We start from the raw sequence: 23,606 nt of genomic DNA, 5'->3' as shown, positions 1-23,606 counted from the left end.
ATGTCCATTATATTTTTATTGTTAAACAACTTGGTTGAAAATAGTTGTAACTGCAGCTTTAATGTACAACAAATAAAATGTTCAAAAAGGGAATATAGTCCTAACTTAACTCTAATGAAATGATGCTTCCTTAACCTTCCATGGTTACCGAGGGATTAAACACCTTGTCCAGAATTACTATTCAGAGCATTAGAGGGACTGTGTCTGACATACATGCTTAGTTCTCTCTTACAAATATAAAGAAAGCTCTGGCAAAGGACACATCCTATGATTGACCTAATAACCGTTTTATAACCACGTGGGACTGCAATATAATGCTTGCTGGTCTGGCAGCGTAGTAAGTCCATTGGTCCTTAGACGGATTCATTACAAGTATATATCAAAACCAGTCTTAAATTCCTGGTAAATTCCCTTTTAGATCATGAGCGCCTGGTGTCTGGGGGCCAGTCACTTGAATCAAAACTTGCTCCAAGTGGATTATCAAGCTTGCTGTACATGATTCTCCTATACCTTCCTCTGGCAGGAAAGATAGGAGGCTTGCTCATCATTCACTAAATAACACCAACAACTGTAACGAGCAGCCATAAATCCAACACTGATATTCAACTGGTGAATGAATGCCGGCTGTACGAGAACACAGCCAGGAATATACATACGGCTCTGGTTTATACAAAAAAATAAAGTAAAAATAAAAGCGGAGATCATTAGGCACACGCCTCAAAACACAATCCAATTTCTGTATGCACTGCAAACAAACGCCAACTTCGGTAAAGAAGTGTTTATACGGCATGTGTTATATGGGGGGGGGGGGAATAATCAACTGTGTGCTAGCTGAAGCATCATGGGAGATACAACTACGAAATAGCAGGAGTGTCAAAGACTGTCAAACAACGTTTAAAGTTGACAAAGAAAGGTGATACATTTGGAGCTATGAAACCATCCGCTGTTTGTGCACTTGCAGAAAGAGTAGGGGTCGGTAGACGTTTTGGGCAAGGTCTACTTCTGCACCAAGCAGACGGCTAACTTGGACGCTTCCACACTCTTACGAGCTGGGGACCTGATTGGTTAATCATTTTTTAACCAGCACTCAGGATACTTGCGTAAGATAAATTTCCTGCCAAACTCCTATCATTTTGGAAACTAAAGTGAGAACAGCAACTGCCTGGGTAAATAATCCACCTACAGGCAGCTCTATCCATAAGCCAGTTATTACAGGACGGCAGATACACTGGCCAGGAGAAATAGCCACTCTCAGCAACGGAAAATGAGTAACATATGTATGAGAAAGGGCCTTGGAAAGAAAACTATTAGCGGTGTGCAGATCCCTTTAGCATGCCTTATATATATATATATATTTTTTTTATTTATTAGTCCATAATACCTTTGTGAATGCAGCCTAGAATCATCTCTCATCATTGCCTACATATTTATAAAAACTGAAAAAACTTTTATAAAGAATCAAAAATAGCCAAAATGAACAAACGGGGAGGCCGTGCACCCTGCAGACCACGCTGAGTGTCATCCACGATCTGCAAGTGTTAGGACATGACAGAGTCTTCAGGATTAGATAGGAGGGAAGAACAGAACAGAAATGGTGCATTATACTTATAATGGACTGCATATAGAGCCTGTCGGGGCTAGTACATTAATAATTGTATGGTTATCCATCCCCTATAAAATATTATGCTTGTTCCTACTTACAAACTATTAGACAGTGAGAAGCAATAAAATAAAGAAAAGAAAATGAAGAAGTACAAAACAACTCAAACTAGGGTAAAGCTTAGTGAATAAAACATGTCGTTGGTATTACAAGGACCAGCCATCATGTGTATGTGAGGTAGTAGTATAATGTCCACTCCCTAACATTAATGTTTCTTGTGTTCTTGTTACACACAAAAAAGAAAGAAGAAAGAAAGAAAAAAAGAAAAAAGAAGATTTAATGCCTGGTTATTTACGGCACACTCAACCAATAGTCAGGGCATAACTTTCCCAACCCTGAATATAAAGCAACCATTCAATATATTCTATGTGGACTAGACCATTATAAGCAAAAGGTGACAAAAGGTTTATGATGGGACATAAAATTACAAATATTCCCAAATGATCCAACAAAAAAGAAAAAAATACATATATAGGTACTAAACAGTTATGTCAGTTCTAGACTCAAAATTCAAATGTCCTTTCAAAATTTCAATTGTGAAAGCTTTATTAGCTAATGACTACCTTTCAGGAAATTATAATTGTGACAAATTAACAACATTGATATGGTGCTGTTATGGACCAAAATCAGACGTGACACTGGAGACAAAAACCATTCAAATTGTCTTGTTCAATTCTATCCTCCACAGTCAGACTGGTACAAGTGCTTTGGCAAGGGAGGGCACGCTCCATCATCGATTCTCCAAAGGCCTACTTTCTATGTTGGTGAGTCAGCGTTGTGTAGAATGCGCGGAAACTGGGCTCCCTCACATTGCTTCGAACTCGTCGATGCGCTGTTTCGTGTTTCCTTGTCGTATCTGGCGGAGCGTCTTGTATTTGTCGCGCCCGGCTTTTACGTTCTCTGCGTGAAGAACATCGTTCTGGGTTTTCTTGGTTTCATCTCTTGCATGTGCTAGCTCAGAACTCAGAGTCTGAAAAGCCAATGAAAATAATGAACACTCCCAATACAAGATTAGTAGAGACACCCTAAGCGTCAACATTCCAATCAATACTTTAGGCACCAGTGCCTCTAACTTGATACGCTAAATTTTCATAAATATTTAATAAAACCAGAAAAATATCTGTCTGCACTATCCCTCGGTGATGCCATTAGATTATAGTGAAATGATTGGGGTTGTGTTATGAAAAGCTGCTTCCACTGTATGTTGGTGATAGAGACACTTAAAATACTTTCTATTTTATGTTTTTCGTGTGCTTGTGAAACTCTTACAGATTTTCAGGTCTTCCATTTTCTATGGAAGAATTGTACCATGTGTTTTCCCCATCAAAGTAACTGAATAGCCCTACTAACTTTCATTTACATTTGCATGAAGTTCATCCCATAAACTTCATCTTAAATGATATTCTGTAATAGAACAAAAAAGTATATGAAGGGTAGTCTTAGGGGTATGAGGAAACCAACTGTCAATTAGGTTAATGAAAGTACTAAAAATAGCACAAAACAGAGCTAGTAACACATGCTCTCATCTCCCGCATGGACTACTGCAGTTCCCTCCTTACTGGTCTTCCTCTAACCAGACTCTCACTCCTACAATCCATTTGGAGTGCAGCAATTAGACTAATTTTGCTTGCGAAACGTACTTCTGCTGTTGTATGTTAATAATTCTAACGTACAAGGCCATCCACAAAACCACACCAACATAATCTCCCTTGTCTCAAAATATCTCCCAACTTGACCCATCCCACCCCGCACAGCACATCCACACTCATTAGCGGCTCCCACTCCCGAATACAGTTATTTTTTGGACTGCACCCACTTGGAGGAGTGTCCTCCCTCACACAACAAGACTTATCCCTTGCCTCCAGACCTTCAAGCATTCCCTAAAAACTCACCTCTTTAGGCAAGATTATTAAATTCCCGAACCACCCTCTAAACTTCCTTATACTATTACATCCAATTAATACCACTCTACACACTTCACTCAAACTTACATTTTTTGACTGTCTATACTCAAACATTAAAGAAATGTTCATAAAATAGAGGAGACAATGTAATATCAGGAGAAAACCTCATTTCTAATGTCCCTTTTGCTGTGTGGAAAGCTTTGTATTTTTAGGTATGGGACAAAGACAACTCACTGGGATACATTGCCAAGTCCGTTCGTTAACTTTCTGGTCAACAGATGTAGCACAAAATAAGCAAAGAGGGAGAGTAGTCTGACGTAGTCAACCATGAAAACAAAATCTCAGGTATGTAGTCAAAGCGTTCAAGAAAGTCTCAGGTAAGTAGGGTGTAAATGTGTATTGTTACCTGAAGCTGTTTCTTTACTCGCTCGTTCTTCTGCGTTTCCGTCAGTCGCTCCTCCTCGCTCCGATGATTCATCACGCCTTCAGACATCAGTTCGGCGCTGGCCTCCGCGCTGTTCTCATCCTGCTCATCGTGCTCATGTTCGTTTTCAGCAGGGGGTGGAGGAGGTGGAGGCGGCGGAGGAGCAGACATCACTGTTTTTAGCTCTTCTTTGGTTTTTTCGAGATCTTCTTGAGCGGAATATGCCTGAGTAAGAAAAGTGGATGTCACATTATACATATCCATAACATGTTGTGAATTACATTGCTGAGATTTATACAAGGACAAGACAAACACTGCTACTGATATATCGAACAGCACAAATAAAAAAATATTATTCATAAAGCACCTGTTTGATAAACTGTGCATATATTAACGTTGAATTATTACTACTGGCTGATAACGAAAAGCGAAACTGTGGCTCTCAAGCTGATGTGGAACTACAAGCTTCAGCATTTCTTGACAGCCTCTACCAGATGGTGCCTAAGACAGTTATAGCAACCGAACAGTGGTACTTGCCAGCAAAAACGTGGTTTAATAATGGCCTTGGTCTCCTGATATAACAAATAATCACTTAAAGGTATAGCACTAACACAAGGGTATTGAAAATGTGCTTAGGACTGGATAAAAATATCTTTCCCAAACGCCAAGATAAGCTTATCACATTTGGTAATGTCAATCGTAGAACAAGAGCAATGCCTAACAAGCTGACCAAAACTGAACATTCTTGGGCACACCTGTGATTTTGTTTGGCAGATGACCTTTACCGGCTGGTATATGCATCCTGATGACACCTAACACAAACCCGAGAGTGCCCCCCCCTCCCCTCACCCCTGTTCGGCTGCCCTTCTCTATGAAGGGCTTTAAATTGTGAGCTGTTACGAACGGTGAGTAAGAATCAAAATGGCGGCAGCCACAAGATAGGAAAGCTGAGCTAAGAGCCATTAAAAGGTCTCGTGTTCCAGCAGCACAAGATTTTGGGGTCACTGTGGCAACCTGTCACTGATACCTGTCTAGACCATGGCAGCCCCATTGAGGAAATACACGAGTGGGATGGTGTCTGCATTAAGACAGGGTGCGCCATAAAGTGGTCAGTCATTTGTTTTGGTAAGAGTATCAATTTATCGCTCTTCTATCTGTACTATAGCCTTCATTCTCCCAATGTAGTGACCAGGGGTGCAACAAGGCAGGCACAGGTGCCCAAGGAACAGACCAGACAAATTGGAGAGAGAAACATCACGTTGATATTATATAAAGGGAATTGTACAATGAAGGTTTTATCATCATCATCATCATCATTTATTTATATAGCGCCAGCAAATTCCGTAGCGCTTTACAATTGGGAACAAACATTGATAAGACAATACTGGGTAATACATACAGACAGAGGTAAGAGAACCCTGTTCGCAAGCTTACAATCTATAGGACAATGGGAGTTAGAAACACAAGGGCATGTGTTACATCATATTGCACAATGGACCAGCTAGAACGCAAAGGTAAAAGTATTGAGTGGGCTGTGTGTGTGGCAATGTTGGTCAGAGGGTTGTTGTCTTGCGTTAGCAATGTAGAGGATGGTAATAGGGTAATCTAGGGAAATTAAGATGGCGGTTGAGGAATATCATAACCTTGTCTGAAGAGGTGGGTTTTCAGTGAACGCTTGAAAGTTTGAAGACTAGAGGAAAGTCTTAATATGCCTGGGAGGGAATTCCACAAAGTGGGTGCAGCCCGGAAAAAATCCGGTAACCGAGAATGGGATGATGTGATGAGAGTGGAGGAGAGACGTAGATCTTGTGCAGAACGGAGGTGTCGAGTAGGGAGATATTTCGAGACCAGTGAGGAAATGTATGTCGGTGCAATTTTGTTGATGGCCTTGTATGTTAGTAGAAGAATTTTATATTGGACTCGTTGATATACAGGCAGCCAATGTAGAGACTGACAGAGTGGCTCAGCAGAGGAATAACGGTTAGTAAGGAAAATCAATCTAGCCGCTGCGTGCAAAATAGATTGTAGGGGTTCAAGTCTGACTTTGGAGAGACAAGTAAGGAGGGAATTGCAATAGTCAATGCGGGAGATGATGAGTGCATGAATTAATGTTTTTGCGGTGTCTTGTGTCAGATATGTGCGTATTCTGGAAATGTTCTTTAGGTGTACGTAACATAATTTAGATATAGAGTTGATGTGGGGAATAAACGACAGTTGTGAATCAAGGATTACACCCTAGGCGACGAGCTTGCGGGGTGGGATTTATGGTCATGTTATCAACAGAAATAGAAATGTCAGGCAGGAAGCTTCTGTTTTTTGGGTGGGAATATTATTAATTCAGTTTTTGAAAGATTGAGTTTGAGTTGGCGAGAAGACATCCAAGATGAAATGGCAGAAAGACAGTCAGTAACGCGAGACAACACAGATGGTGAAAGATCAGGAGTGGATAGATAAATCTGAAATGATACTGAAATCCAAAGTAGCTTATTAGTTTTCCAAGAGAAGTGGTATAGATAGAGAATAGCAGAGGACCTAGGTATAACTCAGTACCTGTTTTTTCCCGGTATATATGGACAAATACATTGTACCATTATCCCAGCCTTGAGTGACACAGCATAGTAAAAAGGAGCTGTGGTCCAATTACAAAACACTATGCTCAGGCACATAGAAAGCCCAGCACAATCTCAGTAGCACCTGGATTACACTGATAAAACAACCTTCCTCATTGTACCTTGGAAATCTACTAACTATTACTCGTAATATCTCAGTAAGTATCCACCAAAAAAATAAAAGACTAAGGCATAAAGCGTTGCAGAAGTATGGGATACGAATCCCAATTCATGACAATTTACTCTGAATCCTATAACATTATTATCTCCACACGACTGAACCCAATGATAAAACGCAGACAGCACACACATTACATCAGGTATATAGTTCTCATCTTATAGCCACCAGGGTAGATGGTTAATGGAAGAGAACAGTAATATGGCAAATTAACAGGTTTACTTTGCTCTCCTTCTGAAAAGTTTTACCTGCTACTTTCATAATCCTACCAAATCGTTCTAATGAGTTTTTAAATCAGGATGTGTAATGCTGGAACAGATTGGGAAGAAAATGATCTTTTGTGCTGCTGAATCAGACGGCTGCAGAGAGGGCTGATTGGAAATGACACTTATGGAGGCGATAAAGATTAGTTCTAGCTCTGAGTCATACCTCCTGTACTTCAAATCATTGTATAGTCAGAAACTCAAGAGTCTCTCTGACACTGTCAATATCAAGACATCATTATCCCACCACGATAATGAGGTCATGGAAAGTAAATTAGTGTTTGAGGAAATGTGCATTAAAGTACTGCAGAATTGATATCCACTGAAGCAGCACAACTGTTCAACTGCAAAGGCAAAGTCCCATTTACAAAGCTGCAAATTGCACAAATGACATTTTGTGAGGTCACAGAGCTATTTTTCCATGAATGCCCCCGTTTTATTGGAAGCGCATCAAGATAGTGGCATCTGCCAAAAGCGCAAAATGTTGTATCCTCTGACTGGAGGCGCTGACAGATTGGAGCGCTCCTTGCAGAGTGCTGCTCACACTTTTTCCCGGATCATAAATGAGCCCCACAGTGACAGCTCTGGCCACCACCAGACTTCAGAAATAACCCAATGAGCTCATTCATGGAACCTGACATTCCAGACCGATTGCAGCCTTATTAGAGAGCAGTCTATCAATTCACCAGTAACTAGTGACAATACCGAGGTACGAGGCACTATCCTTCTGCTAAGCGCAGATACCTTTTAAGAACATAAAAGGAGTGTATGTCCCTGATAAATAATTGCGTATAAAGATGTGTAAAAGTGTTTGAGGTCACAGAGATGGAAAAGGGAAAACCTCAACCATTAGAGCTAATATGAGACAAACATATATTCCCTGGGTACAAGACAAGTTTAAAAACAGGATGCGACTTACAAATCGTAAGCGAAGGTAAAACATCTGAAAGATTCCCCCGATAATGACGCTTTATTAAAATAATAATACTATGGGTATGGTCCTATTGTTTTATGCAGATTTTTTTTTTTTTAATAACAAATCTAAAATAAAGAAAGGTTTGTGACTTAGAATGTTCATGGGAAAAGGGGACACCGCGCCACATTCCAGTGAAGCGGGACACCGCGCCACATTCCAGTGAAGCGGGACACCGCGCCACATTCCAGTGAAGCGCGACACCGCGCCACATTCCAGTGAAGCGCGACACCGCGCCACATTCCAGTGAAGCGCGACACCGCGCCACATTCCAGTGAAGCGCGACACCGCGCCACATTCCAGTGAAGCGGGACACCGCGCCACATTCCAGTGAAGCGGGACACCGCGCCACATTCCAGTGAAGCGGGACATTCTAGATATGAAAAGGTGGCTTATGGTATCCATATTGAGATGTCTAGATTTTATGTTGACCTTACTATGTTTTCCTAAAAGGCTGGTGATCGAACTTTGTTATCTATGTTGTGCGGGGAATGAAAATGTGGAATTTAAAGATTCTATATTTTGTGAGACATGTGTATATGTTGGCTAATGGGGGTATTTCAGAACAATGTGATATTCTTAGATATGAACTTACTTTACTGATAAATTTGTGACCATTTAGCACATTCGACCACACAGCCAAATGTGCTCACATACGCAACAACACTGCTCTATTACATATTTTCAAGCTGGTCGTGTTTTACTGTACAATTGACATTTATACCATTCCCGCCAAATGCCCCTTTTTTGGCTTGCCCTGGAGGTGGTGGTGGGATTTGCTGGCTGGTTCCGAACAATTACTGCCTGAGGGCCAGACCTGACCTGCACGCTCTTTATAGTTAAACTCTTCCACTGATGCCAAAAGAACAAGACAGTCTCCATATAAAAACAAAATAGAACTTGCACAGTATCTTGTGCTTTCAAATGTCTGTAGCGTTTATACAGTAGATGTGTATAACAAGCGGTTTTACATTACTCTGTATTTAAAAAAACGCTGTTGGTGCACATTTCTACACATTAACGCTAATGGACACCCTTTATCTATGTAAATGGTATCACTATGGCTGGTATACAAATTGGAATATGTAAATAGTATCTGTCAGAACTGAATGGATTGTATGCCTCTCTGCATTGATCTGCTGTAGATTACGCAAGCATAGCAATAAATAAACGACAAACAATAGAATGAGCGATTACCTTTTGCTGCCACTCTGAAGCTTCCTCTTCCTTTTTCTTCTTCGCTTCTTCAAGTAAAGCAATCTTGGCTGTAAATTCTGCAAGTTCAGCAGCCTAGAGTGAACCCAACCGCACAGATCAGTAACATGGTGATTGGGGGAACTCCCACAATCCTCTACTGCACTATGTGAACGTGACACTTGTCTAAATGTACTGAAAATTATTTTTACAGTGCATTAATCTTCTAGTTTATATATTGAAGGCACTGTGCTTTCAGATCATTGCTTACATTACAATGCTCTATAAAACACACATTACCCAGTGTGATATAGAGGCACACCCATAGAACCTCCTCTACACAACTCCAAGTACCATATAATAGGAGCAGTCACTAAGCTGGTATGTGTATGTTAGCAAATCCAGGACCTGCACCATGTCTCGAAAATTTCAATGACGGGGTGTAAAATGCATTAAAGCCTGCAGGTGGTGCTGTGCGGTCTGGACAAGGATCCAGGCATTCAGCAGAGCAACCAGATAGCTTCTGGCTTCATAGCAACCTATTAATGAAGCCAGAGGATACCTACACACACAAGTCTATAGCGGTAACCTTCTAACTACTCTATGCGCCAATTAAGAGTTCAAGAGTTCCGAATTGTCTATTGGGGATGAAGGACGTCACCAAGCCCAATAAATTGTCCACAAGGACTCTTCCTGGCTAACAAGGAGAGATCCCTCTGGAGGCAATACCACTTTACCGAACCCTTTGGGTTGGTTGGGAAACCTTAGGTAAGGGACACTCGCCTATTTCTAACAGTTGGAAAAGACAAAATAAGAACACAATGCAGCAAACTCCATGGTGACAACGCCTTTAACAGAGGCCAGAACTGGAGCAGAACTATTTTAAATAGGTTTAGCTCCTCCTGCCACCAGGCCTAAATGGCATAAAAACAATTTGCCTCCTGTGTGTCTTTCCTTACCAGCTGTTCTTGGTTTTTCATCTGGTCTGCCGCTTGCTGGGCCAGTGCAGCCTTGGCTTCTTCTGCAGTCCGTCGCTCTTTCTCCAGACGCTCAGCCTCCTCTTTTGCCCTCTTTCTTTCTTGATCCAACTCTAAAGCTTTTCGGGTTTGTTCTTCTAGCTCTATTAATCAGAGAATAAAGAAATAGAAATAAGTCCTGAGCAGAAGAAAGAGCAGCATGTTACATTTACATCAGTATGGTATGAAGTGTAAGTACATGAAAAGCTGTCAGTAGTGATGAGAATCATTGCGTTGTATGTATGCAACAACCAACAACATATGATGCAGTTGGAATGTACAACTGACTGGTTGGGTTTGAACCGTTTACTCAGTTATTGGATGATCAGAGCTGCCTAATTGATCAAATTCGTTTTAAAAAATATATATAGCTTACATATTATTTTGCATGTCCCCAGACAAAATCATGTGTATGTAAACAAAAGGACTGCTGCATCTAAATGAAATATCTGATCATAAGTAGATTAGTGTGTATATGGTGTGAGGATAGATCCGATTGTTTCACAAAGGCCATGACATAGATCTTATTTTATCGGCACTGTAATAGGGTTTTAATCAAAACAGTTAAGAGCCCCAGTTTTGCTTCTGGCAAGTTCATTAAATATAATGCTTATGTTTTGATGGAGTAGCAGCATTTGTGTATTCCAGGCTTTATATAGAAATGTACAGCAATAATATACTGCACCAATACACTTTGTAATGATCTTGTGCACACTACAGTTTGTTATATAGTAAAAAGTTTGTGATTGTTTGATAATTCTGTTGTAAACATTCTAACAATAGGAAAATCTATTATATATATATATATATATATATATATATATATATATATATATATATATATATATATATACATATATATATATACATATATATACATACATATATATACATATATATATATATATATACACATATATATATATATACACACACACACAAATATGTACATACACACACACACACACCTTTTTGTGCCTTTAGTGTCTGTTCTTCGATCTGTCGCAGGCGTTCAATCAACTCGTCCTTTTCACGTTCTATTTTCTCTTTTTCCTTCTCTGCTATTTCCCTTTTCTTTTTTTCATTTTCTAGCTGTGCCCTAAACAAGAAGAAACACGGAGTGAAATGAATGGAGACAAAAGGATAACGGAAACTACAACGGATAGAATAGAATCAGAGGTTTCAACGTCAATTATCTATTCTGCTATCAGAAGAGTATAACACAATAGGCTTTTTTTATTTCAAAATTTCATCACATTAAAAAAAAAAAAAAAAAAACACCAAAATGATAATTCTGTTCTCAGGCACATAACCCCACACCTCAAGGCTAATTTCTGCCTTCAATTAATCATGGCTCATATTTGGGGTTTAATGTGCACGTGTCTGTCACAGTGTGACTTGAGGAAGCAGGATGCGCTCCAGTACAAGTATAGGAGGGGATATAACGGTATGTACTTCTGCACAGAGAGGAATGATGAGGATCGCAGGGGAGGGTCTCACACCAAAGTACCATTATTGGGAAGCGAAGGGAAAATGCCTTAAATTATAATGAAAGTAATTACATTATCCAGGCATAATTTCTCACAATACTTGAACTTTGTTGTGTTATGAGGATATAAATCAGGATATATGAGGAGAGATAGATATATATATATATATATATATATAAAACACAGGGGTTTAAAAAAAATGTAAAAATTAAATAAAAATCAGGAGGTCAGGAAGGTCCAGTGACATCTTTGGAAACGCATACTGTAAATCAGTCTATAAGCTGCTTAGCATAGTAATAACCATCAGGATGTGAAAAAAAATACATACAGTAAGTGACAGAATGTAGCAGATCTATTTTAGTAGACCTAACCGGCAATAATTCCACACTACTATATATAACTGATGTGTATTTTTCTTTTTAAATAAAACAAAATACTTTATTACAGTTACACTAAATTAACCCCCTGTTTACACATAATAGGCTTGACACATTCTCCATGTCCATTCTACAGTTAACTTCTCACTACACAACCCAGTGGTAGGGTTATACAACTAGTTGCTTTACAATTGCAGACAGAGTTGCCAATTAGAATGTAGAATACAAAATGTGCACTATGAGAACATTCTCATGTGAACTAAGCAATAACATTAGCTGCAGGGAAAGCATGTAAACTCTGAATACATACCACTTGCAGATTTCTAGCAGCAGTCCTGGCAAATCTGTACAACATAATCTAGTCTAATCTGCTCACCAATTAACACTGGAGAGCTACGCAATGCTAGTAATCACCGTTATAATGACACATAGCTGTGTCAGACAGAATTTCAGCTGGTACATATAAGAAAGAAGCCAATTTATTCCACTATCTTCATTCTTTAGAAGAGGAATAGCTTAAAAGTCTTCAGTTTATCGAATGCAAACTCTGACCTGTGACTCCACCCCTGCCCTAATTCAGAAAATCCTCTGGTCATAAGTTCCCCCTCCTCCTGCAACTGTACAGTGCCAGCAAGCAGGCAGAGCTGGCCCAGAGGACAGAGTTACGGAAGATTCCGAATATTATATGGCAAGTTCTACAGATAGGTCTGTGCACAGCACCCAACATAGGATGGGGACAGCAGGCTATCACCTGTTCAGAAGCCTTCAGTGCATCGTCATTGGGGAAACACTGGTTGGGTGATTTACTGAAAAGTCTACTTAGGCCATTTCCTGAGGAAAACTAAAATTAAAAGGGGGCACTACCATTGTACTATAAATTGGTGGTGAAAAACCAACAACTGCAATTACCAGCCGAAAAAGGAAAGAAACTATTGTGCCTGATCCGGCTATACCTCTCCAGCTGCTTCTGATGCTTCTCCTCCCTGGCCTGAGCTTTCATTTGTTGCACCTCGATGGTGTCAGGTTTCCTTCTCCTCATGTAGAGTTCGTGGTTGCCCATGCACAGGGCCAAAATACGTTTATTAATTCTTAGACGGGGCGCATAAAATACAAAGTCCTAGGACAAAGAAAATCAATGCATACATTCATATATTTTTACACCAAATTTATTTACTCAATTACAGAGGCATTATGCTGAAACATTAGTTTAAAAATTGAGCGTTTTGCATCATTATGGTAATAGTTCCCGTAAATACCGGTATTACGGTACTTTTCTCGATGGATATCAGCTCGCGGCTCAGGGAGCTGCCAGCTGAAATCCAGCTTACTATTACCTTAATACCGGTAATAGTTTTTCCGCTGCGGAAACCGCGGACAATTCAATATGCTGCTTAGTATCATTGTTGTGTAAATTATATTGCCCATCTTGAATTCAATTGTTAGATACACTATGCTAGAACCGTAATGTATGTGCTCTGTATACATGCACAACGCCACCGCCGTGCATCAACAAGTATAAGAATACCGCAGCATCAAGAGCTGTATTTTTATTGTTTTTTTTGCAGAGCAACACATTTTCATAATGGGAGAAATGTTATATATATATATATATATATATAATCAATAAATACTTAAACTGATCCTGCCTTGTCTGTCAAAGACAGTAAAACTGATATCATTTTTATATGATCACTTGAACGGAAGACACAATGGGGGAGAATTATCAAGTCTTCTAGGAAGAAAAAGAAGAGGTGTTGCCCATAGCAACCAGATTCTAGCTATCATTTATATAGTACATTTTAGTTGGAATCTGATTGGTTGTAATGGGCAACACCTCCACTTTAACTTTTTTTTTTTTTTTGTAGAAGTACTAATAAATCTACAGAATATATAAAAAAATCTAAATTTTTGTACTACATTATAGATTCCAGTCAGGATGTGACATTTTACCCAGCTTTCTATGTGCCAAAGCTGTTCATGCGCAGCGCTCCGCAGCAGGCATATAAAGTAGAAAAACAAAAGACAGAATGTCCTGGCAGGCTGGCACAGGGTGTTTAATCACCTCAGCACAGCCATGTGTACTGAAAAAAATTGGCAATAACAAAAGTTCAAAAGAAAAAACGCTCTTACCGGAGCCTTTTTGTCAATAGGTTTTATAACAAACTTCTTGTCATTAAATGAGATGTTTCGGATTTCACTCCAAGGAAATCCAATTTTAGGTGTCAACCTGAGGAGAGAAAGAAAAGGAGATATTTACAGCGAGGTGACATTACATTTCTGTGGCTGTGGGTACAATGACAGGGTGCAAAAGCCAAGAAAATCGCACTGAGGATCGTGTTTTCACAACAACCCTTGCACAGAATTATAAAAATGTCTTAGCAAACAGACATTGGAGACGTTTCATTTAGAAACCCACAATAGCAGCAAATTAAAGACCACGATCACAAAAACATATCATTTCAGTATTTTTATTCAAGGACAGAAATCTTTGAAAATCCATTTATATGCGGAGAAAAGTTCCTTTAGTTTAAATGTATAATTACATTAACGCCATGTAACTAGTCAACCAGCTGTTTAATATGAAGGGAGCTCTATGTTCAAAGAACGACCCCTTCAATATTTACTAAATACACAACTTTATCTTCCCTCTGTCACGCACGGACATTTTTCCTACAGCGCCAGCCAGTTGTGGAGTTATGTTGTGGTTGTCTTTTCTTGTAGAGGTTACCACTTTTCAATAGTTTAAAACTGGTCTCTGGATAAAACTGTATTCAATACAGAAAATGCAGCAAAAGAACAACCAACTCTGCCAGATGTTCTAAATAAATCTCCTATATCACAGAATAAAGCCAAAGAAAGTACACAGCAAACGTTGCAGGGAAACAAACACTTTCAAGAGTCATCTGAAGACGTACATTCCATTTTCACGTTAAAATAAAAGAACAAACTAGGATATACTTCGGTTGCACAAACCGTTTGTGGATAGCTAGTAGAAATGGTCACATTACAAAATAAAATAGAAATTATTATTATTATTATTAATTTTTATTTATAGGGCGCCACAAGGTGTCCGTGGCGCCGTACAGGGACAAAAACGAATTACAATACAAGGTAAGACAGCACAGTACAGTAAACATAAAGCACAGTAACTCAGTAAGCTCAATGCACAGCTAGTGAGGGCGGGGGGAGTATCCGCAAATGACGGGGCCCAAAAGGAGGGCGCGGAAGACAGGGAGACCCCCAGAGGGGGGAGGAGGGCCCTCGAGGAGGAGGGCAAAGTAGCTGGAGAGCAGAGTTAGAAGTGGTGGAAACAGGAGGAGAGATGGCCCTGCTCAGAGGAGCGTACAATCTAAGGGGAGGGGTGGACAGACGGAGAAACGCAGGGGAGAGAGGGAGAGTAGAGGGACGGAGGCAGGGAAGGGGAAAGAAGGGGGAGAGGGAGAGGATAAGGTAGGTAGTTAAGTGGGAGACTGGAAGGCTTTAAGAAAAAGGTGGGTTTTTAAAGCCCGTTTGAAACTGGGCAGGTTGGGGGAAGTCCTGATGGAGGGAGGGAGCTTGTTCCAGTGGAGGGGGGCAGCTCGGGCGTGGGAGGAGGTGATCAGGGGGTAAGATAGGCGACGGTCATTGGCAGATCGGAGAGGGCGGGATGGAGCGTGAATAGATAGGAGTGTGGAGATGTAGGGCGCAGTGGCGTTTGCGAGGGCCTTGTATGTAAGAAACCTAAGAAACCAGTAGCCTGTGACTGAGCACAGCGGTTAATGGAAGGTTTACCAATTCCATGTGAGGATGCTTCGTATACTCATGAAATAAGTTTGTCACATTCCATCTCACTGCATATTCACTACCTCTAAGCAAGTTTGTAATATTAGTCACTGGCTTTGCAGAGTTTTTACATTACTCCGTTACCATGTAGCTAAACTTTTCAATGTATGTTATAGCAGGTAGTAACTAATCGACGAGGGAATTCAGATAGTGGTAAAATCTCCACTAGTTTTTCCTTGCGACTATGGTGTGCAAGGGAAAGAAAAAAGAATAAAAAAATATCAGCAGAGATTTCTGTAAAAATCCCACGGCCGCAACGTTCCTCAGAACACTGAATTTCCCCCTAATAGTCTATTTTTAGTAGTTAGATGGACTGTTCAGCTCAGAGTGACCAAAAGCAAAACGTTTTAGTGTAGTGTGGCCATAGATACAGAAATAGTGTACGATGAAGCCCTGGCAGGATTGAGGCTATAATGATTGTTTTGGTAAACAGAGGTGATAGTAAAATACAACAGCACACAGGAATTGTCATAAAAAACTTCAGAAAAGGATCCGTGGATAAAACAAAAAAAACAAAAAAACTATTTAATAAATCACATTAAAATACACATAAAAAATTATGTTAGAACTCTTAGATAATAAACAGACTTTTAAACAGCAGTAGTATTAAAATACTTAGTGCAAATAAATGATCTAAAAAAGCAATGATATAAAACACAGTCTACTGACAGCGTAGTAACAAATATATCAATTATGCATTTATAGTGGCTAAGTGGTTAGCACTTCTGCCTTACAGCACTGGGGTCATGAGTTCAATTTCTGGCCATGTCCTTATCTGTGAGGAGTTTGTATGTTCTCCCTGTGTTTGCTTGGGCTCATCCCGGGTGCTCCGGTTTCCTCCCACACTCCAAAAACATACTGGTAGGCTAATTCGCTGCTATCAAATTGACCCTAGTCTGTGTGTGTTAGGGAATTTAGACTGTAAGCCCCAATGGGGCAGGGACTGATGTGAGCGAGTTCTCTGTACAGCGCTGAGGAATTAGTGGCGCTATATAAATAAATGGTGGTGATGATGATGATATAGCAACTCTGTGATAGATTCACTAAATCCAATCTCAATAGGATACAGTGGCAGGATTACAGACTGCTTATTGATGATAATAAAGACATATCTTGGATATTGTTGGACCAAACAAAATACAACCTCTAAGGAAAATGATTTGCAGTTAGCAAGCAAAATACCTGTAGATGAAAGTTCAAAAAACAACAGAGCTTTCTATGGAAGATAATGAGCGTACAATAAAACACGCTTCCCGATATCCACAAGAAGTACTCACTGTATTCAGGTCCGTAGCCGATTAGTAGTTATGAATCTTATGTCTCCAAACTGACCGGTCTCCTTTAGAACGTGTAGTCAGACCCGAGTCTGCAGTGACAATGGATAGCAGAGTCGTGCGCTTCAAAACCAAAATTATGTAAAATGTCCCTCCTCCTGTCCGGTGAGTTCATTCATAGTCTTTGTAGGAGATGAAAACTCTGAAGCACGTCTGCCAAGGTGGAGCGCTCTGATCTAATTGTATTAGTGAGCAATAGGAATCCAAGAGGTGTCACACACAAAACTATCCAGAGTTCAGTCATAGAATCTGTCTTATGCGTTTCATTGCTCAGAGGCAATTTCATCAAACACTTATGAGAATGACTCCATATAGTCTGTAGACCAGCTTATCAATTAACACAAACCTGCAACCGTGGTAAGTGATTATCAGTGAATCTGTTTAAAGCTATTTAAAGAGACAATATACAAGTAGCTTAATTACCTCATAAAAAAAAAACTAGCTCTAAACCAGGTCTTGTGCATAAAATACCTGATTTTTTGAACCCCCCAAAAAATAACTATAAAAGTTAAGAAAAAATATTCTCCTCAACTTTTGATTGATTGCTCAGACTTCTTAACAACTCAGTCAGTTCGAGGGATATGTTAAGGCCTTCAGGGGACAAAGAATTAAGTTGGCAAATCCAAAAGACTTCTTTTTTACATAACATTTTGTATCTATCTCCACCCTTAGGGGTAACTTGAGTTAATTCACCCCCCCCCCCCGTTATCTTTAAACAATCAGGATTTTTCATATGTTTATCAAAATAGTGTCTTGAAACACTATGTGTCTTCAAACCATTTCATCATCATTTATTTACATAGCGCCACTAATTCCGCAGCACTGTACTCATTCACATCAGTCCCTGCCCCATTGGGGGAGTAGGGAGGGAGGGAGAGAGGAGGAGAGGGACTAAGGTCAATTTGATAGCAGCCAATTAGGAAACCGGAGCACCCGGAGGAAACCCACGTAAACACGGGGAGAACATACAAACTCCCCACAGATAAGGCCATGCTCGGGAAATTAACTCATGACCACACTGCTGACAGGCAGAAGTGCTATCCACTAAGCCACCGTGCTGTCCAACCATTTAGGTTATTCTGTGTATTCATTTATATTGACAGGTTTTAAACAGGTTTGTGTTAATTGATTAACTCTATGGAGAGATGCTGTCATTCTCATAAGTGTTTGATGAAATGTCCCCTGAGCAATGAAGCGCTTAAGACAGATTCTATGACTGAACTCCCGGATAGTTTTGTGTGTGTCACCTCTTGGATCCCTATTGCTCACTAATACAATTAGATCAGAGCGCTCCACCTTGGCAGACGTGCTTCAGAGTTTTCATCTCCTACTAAGACTATGAATGAACTCGCTGGAAAGGAGGAGGGACATTTTACATGAGCCTGGTTTAGAAGCGCACGGCCGTGCTATCCATCGTCATTGCAGACCTGGGTCTGACTACACGTTCTAACAGACAGGTCAGTTTGGAGACATAAGATTCATAACTACTAATCAGGTATGGACCTGAAAACAGCGAGAAACTCTAGTGGCCATCGGGAAGTGTTTTTTTTTGCACATCATTATCTCCCATAGGAAGCTCTGCTGTTTTTGAACTTTCATCTGCAGGTCTTTACCTGCTAACTTCAAATCATTTTCCTTAGAGGTTGTATTCTGTTTGGTCCAATAGCCAAGATATGTCTTTATGATCATCAATAAGCGATCTGTAATCCTGCCACTGTATCCCATTGAGATTGGATTTAAGGAATCTATCAGAGTTACTATAAAGGCACAATTGATATATTTGTTGCTACAATTCTTACACGGTTTGTCAGTAGACCAAGTGCTTTATATTATTCTTTGAGATCATTTATTTGCACTAATTATTTTAACACTGTTTAAATGTGTTTATTATCCAAGAGTTCTATTACTATGATTTTTTTGTGTATTTTAATATAGGATTTATAAAATAGTTTTTTTTATCCACGGATACTTTTATGAACTTTATGGTAGTTCCTGCACGCTGTTGTATTCACTAATTTTTGGACTGATATTGGGGAGTGCAGATCCTCAACTGGCAGCCTGAACAACCATCATACCCAGCACTGAAAGGTTATTCTTTGTATTGGTAAAAAGAGGGAGACTGACTGGATGGTGATAGGAGGGAGCCGTACAGATGGAGCACATTTACTAGAGGCAAGCAGCACAGTGATTGTTGTGTGATGAGCCCAAACCAGTCCTATACATCACACACACACTATTCATTAGGCAGAGCAGATATGGCACATAACAGCACATGTACATGGGGTGTGTCATATAAATTTGCGCTATTTGTAGTAACAAAGTGACTGGGAGGCAGAATAAAGAGGGTGGCATAGTACTGAAGAGACTGGGAGGCAGTATAAATAGGGTGGCATAGTACTGAACAGACTGGAAAGCAGTATAAATAGGGTGGCATAGTACTGAACAGACTGGAAAGCAGTATAAATAGGATGGCATAGCACGGTACTGACTGGGAGGCAGTATAAAGAGGGTGGCATAGTACTGAAGAGACTGGGAGGCAGTATAAATAGGGTGGCATAGTACTGAACAGACTGGAAAGCAGTATAAATAGGGTGGCATAGCACTGAAGAGACTGGAAAGCAGTATAAAGAGGGTAGCATAGCACGGTACTGACTTGGAGACAGTATAAAGAGGGTGGCATAGTACTGAAGAGACTGGGAGGCAGTATAAATAGGGTGGCATAGTACTGAAGAGACTGGAAAGCAGTATAAAGAGGGTGGCATAGCACGGTACTGACTTGGAGACAGTATAAAGAGGGTGGCATAGTACTGATCAACAGACTGGTAGGCAGCATAAAGATGGAGGCTTGGTACTTAACAGACATCTTTCCATGTACATAGAAAATTATTTCTAAACAGGATGATTTATATAGAAAATTCAAGTTATCACTTACTTGTCGTCATGTTCATAAATATTAAGACCTAATGCATCAACACCCAGCCAAAGCTCTGTTCCTTTTTTATTCTTTATCTCAAAGTAATTGACACCATACATCTCAAGATCTTGGGCAATTTTCAGGTATTCCATCATTGAGTCTTCCCTGCAGACAGAAATGTCACAGTGAGGATATTCCATTTCTACAGATGTCATGACGATAATATACCCGAGAACATATATGCCAGACACAAAGTATCTTGTATGATCCACCTGATGGTTTACCGTGCAGGGAAGAATTGTTTGCATCTTAATATCTATGCCGATAGTCTACTATACAGTCAGCATCTCTAACTAGAAAGTGTTTTCTAATAAAGAGTTGTATGTACACCAGTGTACACTGTGCTCCTGAGATGTTAATGCTGTAGAATGGGAGGAACTGGCCATGAGCTAATCTACATCTGTCAAGCTGGTCACTTCCACACCACCAACCCTTATTCATAAGGGTTTGGCTGGTAGGTTCCCTACCACCACCAATGTTTCATCGGTCTCTAGCTGGCCAGTTCCCCACCAACTTGTTACACATCTAAGGTGGCCTGTTTGCCACTCCCAACCCTGTTTTACATGTCTACAGCTAGCCAACCTACACAAATTCCACCAGCCAGTCCCCATGGTCTGTAGGTCTCTTCCTTAAAGAGAACTCCAAGGGAAGTTACTGCAGTGCACACAGAGAAGTTATCTAACGACACTGCCGAAATATTAAAGTGGCAGATTCATTCTTTGGCCTTCCACTCGCTGGCTGGCTACACCCAGGTCAACACATCATTAGCTGGCCAGGCCTCCCATACTACAAGTCTTGGCCAGGCGAGTGCCAACATTCTACACAATCCTAGCAGATCCCACATCTCCTGTTCTACAGCTGCTTCCTCTGTTTTATATCCTTAAGACTGGTAAGTCTGCCCATTCTGTGCGTCAGAGCAAGCAACCCACAACTTCAATTTGGACTTTCTGGGTAAAATTTGCTTACAACTTGCCTTTTAATTAGCTTCACGAGATAGAAAAGCAACACTATATTTTTTCCTGTAAGTTATATCTGTACTTTCTCAGTGACATCACATCAAATGGTAACACTAGTGTGTTATAAGAAAGACCATACCACCTACTGAAGATTAGAGTTCTATAGTTACGTAGCTTACTGCCTAGTCCCTGTGCAAACACAGTACAAGTACAGTTTACATGTTCAAACAAATAGGCCATTTTTCACCATTCATCAGCCTGGAAGTGTAATGTAGCAGTCAGTACCTTAACATGCTCCTATGCTCCTCGTGCCAGATTTGTATCCTTTCTTCCCATTGCTCTTTTGTCAATTTATGTTGTTCCAGAACACTGAAAAAACACACATAACAATGAGAAACCATTCTTTAAAACAAAAAACAAAAAAAATAAAGTCACTGGAGGCCAAATGTTAGAAGAGTTCAAGATCATGGCTGAGCGAACACTGTGTAAAACAATATGATCTTTGCAGATACATGTAGTGATTGTTCTGCTTCAGTGCAAATAAACAGACCCCAATGTTCTATACTGCAGTTTATCTTTGCTTAAGTATACATATGTGCCACCATCTGATTTTTTTCTGAGGGTTTATTTAATTTATTTGTAAATACAAAAGACGAACTTACAAAAACAAAGATATTTCATAGCATCAAAATACAGATTCAACCCAAAAAACATTTGTGCAAAACCAACCACAAAATATAGATGGTATTTAGTTTTGGCTGAAATATGACACGATTGCTGCAGTTTTGCCCCCTGGATTAATACAGGAACTGCTGTTTTCAGTGCTTCCGTCTTCCTGGTATCTCAAATAGGAAAACACGTCTGGAATTATTGGCGTGACTCTACTCATGAGCTGTACCATAGTCACCCATTTCAGGGACAACTTGTCTCATATTGTAGTTATCAACAGATGGGTTAATGGATTTGGCCAATCTTGAAATTTGGCATTTCAGGGATTCATAGCCATTTAATTCAGCGAATAAACAAAACATTGGAGAATCAGGAAACCCTGTCCCCATTTAAATAGCAGCGGCGACAGTCAAATCGAGGAAAATGATTTACTATGGGGGCTGTAGATACAGTGCAGGCACTTGGTCTCACAGATTCTGTTTAAGTAGAGTAAATAAAGAATTAAACAAAATGGAGTATTTAACTGAAAGTCAGCAGAGCCGGGGGAATTGGAAGGTGAGGAAACAAATTATACAACATAGTAGTTACACTGCAATCCCGCTCACATCTCACAACAGCACACTGTGCGATTATAAATTCCGAGACACCAAAGAAAGGGGAAAACCTAACACGTTCGCTCTTTACGTTTTATTTAGTGTAATATTACAAAGAAAGCATGTGTCCAGTAATGTCAGTGCCTGGCTCTCTGAGAGTTTAAGATAAAAACAGATTTTCCAGTGAATTCTCTAGGGATGACAGTTTAGCAACTTCACAGTGAATATGTGGGATCTTACAGCAAGTAGGAGACAAGAGAAAAACAAACACTATGAATCTATTTATGGAGCATCATACTGAAACATAAAACAAATACTAAAATTGCTTCATGGTGTTCTCCTTGCTGAACAAAACAAGCTTAAGCTGATGTAGTCAAACATTATTGCACAGTAAATCGTTCCAGGGTACACACTACTGTGATATTGGGCCAATCAGCGGTTTACTGTCTTCACGAAAGACCAGGGGTTAAATGTATTAACATGCGGGTTCTTCAACACCCGCGAGTTCAGCGTCTTCGGCGATTAAATTTAAAGCGGCGCTGCATTGTAAAGGGAAGCTTCCCTTTGCATGTTAATACATTTACCCCCAGAGCTGGTCTGAGCCTTAACGAACAACTTCTGGATTTTACAAGCGGCTTTGGTTAAGGGCTCCTGTAATTGGAAGGCCATGGGATCACAGGTGGTTTTATATCCCTTCTCCTCTAATGTGACAAGTCAATGGAGGAGAAACTCCCACTACCATAGAGATCACCGAGACACAGACTGTGCACACAGGGGAGTTACAGGGGCGGATGACAAGGACAGAAACTCCCCCGCATCATCAGTTTATGTGCACTGTCCCCCAGTGATTTCTATGTAAAGGGCAAATGGTCTTAGCCTAGCTAAACATGTGTTGTCAGAACATAAGAATACCTGTATGTATGAAGTACACACTAGATAAATATACACACCACACATTACCAAGTGTCTGCAATGTAGGACATTTTATTAATACTTCACTTTAAGGAAAGAAAAAATGTTCACAATTTATTTTTATATAACCAGAGGAGACCTTTGTGACCCATCAACATCCCACTATGTCTCCACTAATATCAGTAGGTGCAATGTAACCTGAATATATGGTAAGTGATCCAGCAGTTACCATTAGATCCAGTTGGCATGGTCTTGCAC

General features: G+C 40.1%; 1 protein-coding gene across 1 annotated transcript in view; it reads right to left on the bottom strand.

Annotated features, from left to right (window-relative positions):
- RDX (radixin) overlaps positions 1 to 23,606 on the bottom strand; it is a 58,351-nt gene that overhangs the window by 2 nt on the left and 34,743 nt on the right. Inside the window, exons 6-14 of the mRNA XM_075198890.1 lie at positions 21,460 to 21,543; positions 20,177 to 20,323; positions 14,219 to 14,315; positions 13,042 to 13,205; positions 11,190 to 11,320; positions 10,165 to 10,325; positions 9,209 to 9,301; positions 3,971 to 4,213; positions 1 to 2,630 (exon numbers count right to left, since the gene is read on the bottom strand). The exon at positions 1 to 2,630 is cut by the window's left edge and continues 2 nt beyond it. Of these exons, the coding sequence (XP_075054991.1) occupies positions 2,466 to 2,630; positions 3,971 to 4,213; positions 9,209 to 9,301; positions 10,165 to 10,325; positions 11,190 to 11,320; positions 13,042 to 13,205; positions 14,219 to 14,315; positions 20,177 to 20,323; positions 21,460 to 21,543 (1,285 nt within the window). The 3' untranslated portion in view covers positions 1 to 2,465. The remainder of the gene's footprint in view (positions 2,631 to 3,970; positions 4,214 to 9,208; positions 9,302 to 10,164; positions 10,326 to 11,189; positions 11,321 to 13,041; positions 13,206 to 14,218; positions 14,316 to 20,176; positions 20,324 to 21,459; positions 21,544 to 23,606) is intronic.

This window comes from Mixophyes fleayi, chromosome 2 (assembly GCF_038048845.1).
Source record: "Mixophyes fleayi isolate aMixFle1 chromosome 2, aMixFle1.hap1, whole genome shotgun sequence".
Classification (NCBI taxonomy): domain Eukaryota; kingdom Metazoa; phylum Chordata; class Amphibia; order Anura; family Limnodynastidae; genus Mixophyes; species Mixophyes fleayi.
This window is presented reverse-complemented; position numbering and strand designations above follow the sequence as displayed.